Here is a 7,661-nt window from a genome sequence, read left to right on the forward strand (position 1 = left end):
CTGTGGGGTTCATGGAGCTGAGAACCACGTCACTGTGGGGTTCATGGTGCTGAGAACCACGTCACCGTGGGGTTCATGGTGCCGAGAACAACGTCAATGTGGGGTTCATGGTGCTGAGAACCACGTCACTGTGGGGTACATGGTGCTGAGAACCAGTCAATGTGGGGTTCATGGTGCTGAGAACCAGTCAATGTGGGGTTCATGGTGCCGAGAACCAGTCAACGTGGGGTTCATGGTGCTGAGAACCACGTCAATGTGGGGTTCATGGTGCTGAGAACCACGTCTATGTGAGGTTCATGGTGCTGAGAACCACGTCACTGTGGGGTTCATGGTGCTGAGAACCACGTCAATGTGGGGTTGATGGTGCTGAGAACCACGTCGCTGTGGGGTTCATGGTGCTGAGAACCACGTCACTGTGGGATTCATGGTGCCGAGAACCAGTCAACTTGGGGTTCATGGTGACGAGATTCTGAGCACCTCCATGAGGTTTCATTTTTCTGTTTTTATTTTCATGAATGTTTGAGGGGGAGGGGCAAGAGGAGGGGAGGGGGGAGAGGTAAGGCCCATGGGAAGGATGAGGGAAATCCTGTCTATACGCCCACGTCTCTACTACTTCACGAGCCTGAGAGGGGGCGGACCGTTCACAACCTCACATGGAAACAAACAGGACAACAAGAGACAACGAGGCCGTGACCGTTCACTGCCCGAATCAAGTGATTGAATTGTGCGGGTTACATTCCGGAGAGGCGGACCTCGTAGAAGACATGCCCTTCTGATCCGTCCCAACATTTGTGCTTTCTTTCCCTCTCTGTACCGTCTCCATCCCTCCGTTCAGCGTCACATCGAGCTCACTCGAGTTTCTCTCATTGCGGATTGATTTGAGTAATTCTCCAAAAGGAAATATTCGAATAACTTTCCTTTAATCATCTTCAAACAGCCTCAAAAGTTGTTAAAATCACAACTCAAATCAGCCATTTTAACACTTTGAAGGTATTCTGACCTCGTTCCTTCCTCTCGATCAAACCACCTCTGTTTACATGTCATATTTGCTTCTTTTAAACGACGACACAACCCACAGTTAAGCAATTAATTTAATTGGACGTTTATAACTTTCACGAGTTAATCGATTTCGACTCATTTCTAACACAACTGAGCGAGGGGCGTGGCTTACGATTTCAACGCAGTCATCGAGGGGCGTGGCTTAGCGGTTTCCAGGCGGTCTTCGCGTCCTTAACGACAACCAAGCTTTGGAACATCATGTATTTGCCATGAGCAGTGAGCTTGGTATCGCTTGCCAAGCCAGCCGTTCCTTATAAACCGTTTCTTTGGAGTGCTTCCTTGAGTATTTAAAATCAGGGGAGCCACTTGGCGAGGCTTTACAAGCTTATTGAGTTATGGAACACTTCTGCAGACCTGTGGGAGGGTCGCAGCTCGCAGAGCGTTTCGAAATCCTTAATCTGTAAACTACTTTCGATTACGATGGAAAGTGCAGAAACTAGAACAGCACTCAGTGGAGAGCGTACCTCCACCTGGTTGGCCATATCACTCGATGGTGAAGAATCACTTAAAATATTCTATTAGCCAGATCCGGATCCAGATCTTCACCAAAATTGAATCGATTCTTCCTTGTCAGACACCCAACCTGTCCAACAAGGTCTGTCCAAATCCATGCATAACCTTTTGAGATATCCCGCTATGTATCGTTTTTGACCCGATCTCCCAATGGTGAAGAATCAGTTTAAAAATGAAATAATTCTCATATCCGAATCCATATTCAGATCTTCACCAAAATTGAATCGATTCTTCCTTATCAGACACCCAACGGGTCCACCAAGTTTTGTCCAAATCCGTCCACAACTTTTTGAGATATCCTGCTATGTATCGTTTTTGGCCCAATCTCCCAATGGTGAAGAATCACTTTAGAAATTCTAGTAACCGGATCCGAATCCGGATCTTCACCAAAATCTAATCATTTCGTTCTTGTCACATACGCTACCTCTCTGCCAAATTTCGTCCGAATCCGTCCATAACTTTTTTTTGAGATATTTTGTTCACAGACAAACGGACAGAGAAACAGATGACGGTGAAAACATAACCTCCGTCCACCTTTGGGTGCGAAGGTAAAAATGTTCTAATCTCTCAAACGAATGCACACTGAAAGGAAATGGCAGGCTTCACATCTGCAAACTGCCATTTACGAGGGTAGGTGGTGGCACCTGTCATGGCCACAGTTGTGCTCTCCAGTTTCAAAAAACATGAATGCGTGGAATTACCTGCTGCATGGCACCCCCTCCCGCCCCTATTAATATCCCATATTTTTATTGCGGTTAATGTCGTGAGCAAAAGGACACTCGGCCATGACTGAAAGCATTAATCTTTATTGCAGTTTATATCTGTAGAGAAAACTATTACATTTATACATTTGGTGGAAAATGGTAATACTTCGATTAAGGCCTAATACGCCATGTATGTTCATGTCGGTGGGGAATTCCTACCTGTTTTAAGGTGTGTTGAGGGAAAGCGCACTTTAGCACTGCATCTAGCCAGGCTTGGAAGATGGAGTGGGGTTTGTCTGATTTAGAGAGAGAGCTATAGGTAAATGCATCCTGTCTATTTTTCCCCTCTGCGGAACCAAACTGCTGAATCGTGCAGTATAGGGTGACACGGAACACACCCTCTCACACCTACAGAGGGAGATAAAGTCCTCCTCTGCTGTCCACAACTGAAACACTCATGGACCCTCAGGGCAGGAATTCCTAAGGCCTGATTGCTGGATCCACTCGGGGCGGAAACTTGTGGGGACCCGAAGGGTGGGGATTCCAGAGGGCCGTGGACTGTGATTGGTGGAATCACTGGGGTCTCATTTGTGCAACTCCTGGCGGCAGAGACCATTGTGCTCTGTGATTGGTGAGCTTCGGAATCTCACCAATTGTGACACAATGGGGTTGGGTGTAACACCCTGGCCCCAACAGCAAACATGCTGAGTCTCTATCTCAATTAGTCCTCGTCTTATTGAGTCTGATGCTCTCTTGGACCAGCTCACAATCTCAAGCTTGGATCCACTAGTGCCCTGACCACCACTCCACTTCTAGCCACTGGCTCACTCTGACTCTCACTCTTCCCTTGGTGATGACTCAGCATTGTGCATGTTCTGAAGAGCACAAAGCTGGAGCTTGTCAGCTTCATGCTCTTCAGTTTGTGCCTTTCCCTCTATCTTGCCTAGTTCGTGTGTGTGTGTGTGTGTGTGTGTGTGTGTGTGTGTGTGTGTGTGTGTGTGTGTGTGTGTGTGTGTGTGTGTGTGTGTGTAGCCAAAGGGGAAAATAAGGCTGTTGTGTGTGTTGTGTGTGTTGTGTGTGTGTATGTGTGTGTGCGTGTGTGCGTGTGTGCGTGTGTGTGTGGAGCCGGAGGGGAAAATGAGGCGGTTTTTTTTTTTTTTTTTTGTATACAAGATCGAGGCTCGTGAAAGAGCTCACATTAATCACACAAAGGTCAAACCGACACATAAAACATAAAATAAGGGGAGTGGTAGACAAGATGGGGAGAGAGGGGGAAGGACACAAACACAACATTTGAGAGCAGGGACATCGAGAGAACTGTGGGAGGGAGAGGGCTTGGGGAGAGGTGGGAGAGGTATAAAACATATGGACACTGCAAGGACTTCCAGGAAAGAAGTTGGAATTTCCAAAAAGTGTATCTGGGGTGAATTAGCGGGGGTAGAAAAGATCAAGGTTTTGGATGGGGGAAGATAAGAGATGGTAGTGAACAGCTGTTTTAAAGACCTGGTGGGAGGAGTGGGATTGAAGGGAGTGGGGGAGTTTGTTCCAGAGGCGGGAGAAAAGGGGAATTAAAGAGTGAAGGTGAGCAGAGAGCCTAGATTTTGGCAGTTTAACCATAAGAGGGTTGCTGGCAGATCTTGTGGGACCTGTCGGAATATTTGGGGGACAGAGCACAGAGAAAGATGAAGGAGCAAGGCCGGAGAGGAGTCGGTAGAAGACAGAAAGACCACCAACCTGCCTACGGGGAGTGAGTGAAAGGCCCTCGGAGTTAGCTTCATCGCAGGAGATTCCAATGATTCTGAAAGCTTTGGTTTCAACAGCGTGAAGCCGAGCTAGGTGTGAGGCAGGAGCACTGGCTCAAAGGGGGAACAGTATTCCATTGAGCTGCGGATGAAAGCCTTGTATTTGGTGAGGAGCTCAGGAGTGCCAAGGAAGGACTTCGCACGATGGTGGATACCCAATCTGTGACTGGCTTTGGAGGCCAGCTTGGAAATGTAGTTTTCCCAAGAAAGATCATGGCAGATATTGAGACCCAAAAACTTGAGTGACAGAACTTCTTGGAGAGGATTGTTGAGAAAGTAGATGGAAAGGTTTTCCAGTCGGTCTTTTCGGAGAGACATAGTAAGAGTGTGAGATTTGTCAGGATTGAAAGACATGTTCCACTTGTTTGCCCAGTCTGTGATTTTGTCCAGGTCTGCAGAGAGTGAGGAGGCTGCAGACTGCCGATCTGAGGGATGAGGAATGGAGCGACAGAGAGTAGAGTCATCAGCAAAGAGATAGAGAGGATTTTCAAGAGAGTCAGAGAGATCATTGATGAAGACCAGAAAAAGCACAGGGCTCAGAACACTGCCTTGGGGAACTCCAGCCTGAACAGGAAGAGGAGATGAGAGAAACCCATTCAGGGCCACACGTTGATACGACTAGAGAGGAAGTCCGCCAGCCATGCGTGGAGATTTCCATGGATACCAAAGGAGGAGAGTTTGGTGAGCAGAGCGGGGTGCCAGACCGTATCAAAGGCACGTGATATGTCAAGGGAGACAGCTCTAATTTCCTGTTTGGCATTGAGGACCTCCATCCATTGTTGAGAAAGCAGAAGCAGCATGTCCAGAGTGGAGTGACCAGGTCTGAAACCAAATTGATGATCAGAGATCAAGCCATTGGAGAAGAGGAAAGATTTCATATCTGAAGCAATGATGGATTCCATGACTTTGCTGATAATTGGGAGAAGGCTGATTGGTCTGTCGTTGCTAGGATCTGTTTTTGCACCTTTTTTGTGCAAAGCGGTGATGTTGGCTGATTTCCAAGCAGATGGCAGATGACCTTGAGCAAAAGAAAGGGTGAAGAGAACAGAGAGAGGGAGTGAAAGAGCGGAAGAACAGGATTTTAGGACCCGTGGGCTGATGCCGTCAGGTCCAGTTGCAGAATCAGAATCGAGGGTTGACAGAAACTTTTCCACCTTGTCAGGAGGAAAGGACACAGAGTCCAGGAGCAGCTGGGTACGACTGGGTATGGTGGGTACAGAGAGGGATGGGTTTGGGACACAAGATTTAGAGGCAAACACAGAGTTGAGGCATTCGGCTTTGTCACGTGCGGAGTCAGCTGTGTAGCCGTTTGAGGTAAGGGAGGAGATGGAGGGGGGAACAAACACCAGAAACAGATTTGACCAGACGCCACCAGGATTTGGAAGAGGGAGACAGATAAGAGAGTTCGGTCTTGAGAATGGAGAGATATTGTTTCCTGGCTCTCCTGAGGGTGGACACACACTTGTTTCGAGCTTTGTGAAAGGAAATGAGATTTCCTTCCGTTGGATTTGCTTTCCAGCAGACGAAAGCAAGTTGTTTCTGGGCAACAGCCTCACCACAAGATTCCGTGTACCATGGATGGGAGGAAGGGTATGACAACTGAAGACGAGATGGGATAAATCTGTGCATGAGAGAGAGCAACCGGATGAGCTTGAGAGGAAAGCATGAGGCTTTTCACTCAAAACAATATGGCGGCCGAACCACGTGACCTATGACATCATTATAATTTTACTTCTGCATCAATTTATACCGAGAAGATGCTCAAGAAATTTCATTCTGATCGGATAAAGGTTTTTACTTGTCGAATTATGATGTCATAACGGCGGCACCTATGACGTCATCATTCACATATGTTATTTGCATGGAGAGTTCTTTGCAATGAAACCTGTCTCAATTATTTCTGTGCAGCGGTTTTTGAGATATAGAGGTGGAATTTTTTTGGGTTTTTCCAAGATGGCGCCCGTACCACGTGACCTGTGACGTCATAATATTCACTAAAATATTCCACAGGACGAGGCCCTCCTTTGCTGAAAATTCCATGTCAATCGGGGTCCAACGGTTGCCGAGAAAATGAATTTTGAAAATGCTGACACGGCACACACTTTACTGAAATGCAGACCTGCTCAGGTCTGTCCACAACACCGGCCAGGGTGGAAGGAGGGAAGGAGTTGGCAGAGACTTTAACTTGGCGGAGTGAACATGGCACCAGTGGAGCAAAGCGTGACAAAATCGGATTAAGGCGTAGCGTCGCCTAGCAGCTCAGCAAATTTGCAAACATTGTCGCTGCTATTAGTCCTGGCATCTTCGTCATTGTTCCAACGCCGCTCCCCCATTATTACTTCAGGCCCGCACATCATCAGTGACGCGACCCTCCCATCTCGCTCACCATTGGTCGACAGTCCGGTCCGGGGGGTGGGGCGACCCTTGCATGATCTCTCACCACGTCGAGTTGGTGCTGCGACCACAACCGGATAATGAGGGTGACTTTTCCCACCTAAATTATTGGCTGGAAGCTTACTGCTGTGCAAAGGGTACTTTTACACAGAAAATCGAGGAATAAAACATCAAGTAAAGGCTCGCAGGAATGAGGTATTTTAGACACACACAATGGGGTTGACGGTCTGACCTTTTTAGCCACATGAATTAGTGTTGTATATCTAAAATGACATTTAATTACTTCACATTTATTCTAAACACTCAATATGGGAATAATTATGCTATATTAAGCATTTATTAACCTCTAGGAACCATTTCCGCAAAAATATAAATATATATAATGTTACAGATCGGAGGTTCAGGGTTCGCTGAGAGGGTCTTGTTATTTACTTTGTTCAGTCTTGTTTTATTACAAAAATAGATTTGACAGATATAAATTCCAATGCTCTCGTATCTGGATACAATATGGGACAAGATAGTCTATAAAAGGCCGTTTCTGGACATCAAAGTCAGAAAAGATGAGAATTTACTTTGTTGTGCAGCCAACAAGTTAATTATGTCCAAGTTGTTATTTGCCGATGAATTCACCGTGCAGCCATTTTAGAAAAAATGATGTTGAAACAAATCCCCCAATAATCCCAAACACACATTTAAGCTAAACCATGCTTTGACAATCTCAGACGTCAACACAAACAAGCTTCAAATCACTGCACCAACAGTTTCAAGCCTGCTCTCAAACTACTTCAGACAGGCTGCTAGAAAGGTGCACAACAAGGCTCGACAAACTGGGGAAGGGTGTCTAGGCCACCTGGAAAGGTCGCCACTTGCTCCCCCAGATTTGGGGTTAAACTGAAAGTTTGAGGAATAGGTTTTTGGTCATGGCTTATCTCGTAAAGCTTTTCCAAGACCATTCCCTACCACACCCCAAGCCTGTATTTTCAAGCAAAGCCAGCACGCATTCCTTTATCAAACCTTAGTAGTCACTTCCAAAAAGCACACATTGAAAATTTTTAATCATAACCTTCTCCGTAAACACCCTCACCATCAGGAAGCAGCGTTCCACATGTGGTCGGGCAGCCAGGACCTTGAAACATTTTGGTCTTTCCTTCGGGCAACTTCCAGAGCCAAACTGAACCATCAGCAGTGC

General features: G+C 46.7%; 1 protein-coding gene across 2 annotated transcripts in view; it reads right to left on the reverse strand.

Moving 5' to 3' along the window:
* Positions 1-7,661, reverse strand: part of AAMP (angio associated migratory cell protein) — a 65,320-nt gene that overhangs the window by 38,373 nt on the left and 19,286 nt on the right. For both annotated transcript variants that reach the window (XM_068122775.2, XM_068122774.2), the window contains exon 5: positions 7,557-7,661. This exon is cut by the window's right edge and continues 40 nt beyond it. In XM_068122775.2, coding sequence (XP_067978876.1) covers positions 7,557-7,661 — 105 coding nt within the window. The remainder of the gene's footprint in view (positions 1-7,556) is intronic.

The sequence above is a fragment of the Myxine glutinosa genome, chromosome 7 (genome assembly GCF_964187855.1).
Source record: "Myxine glutinosa chromosome 7, kmMyxGlut1.1, whole genome shotgun sequence".
In the NCBI taxonomy this organism is placed as follows: domain Eukaryota; kingdom Metazoa; phylum Chordata; class Myxini; order Myxiniformes; family Myxinidae; genus Myxine; species Myxine glutinosa.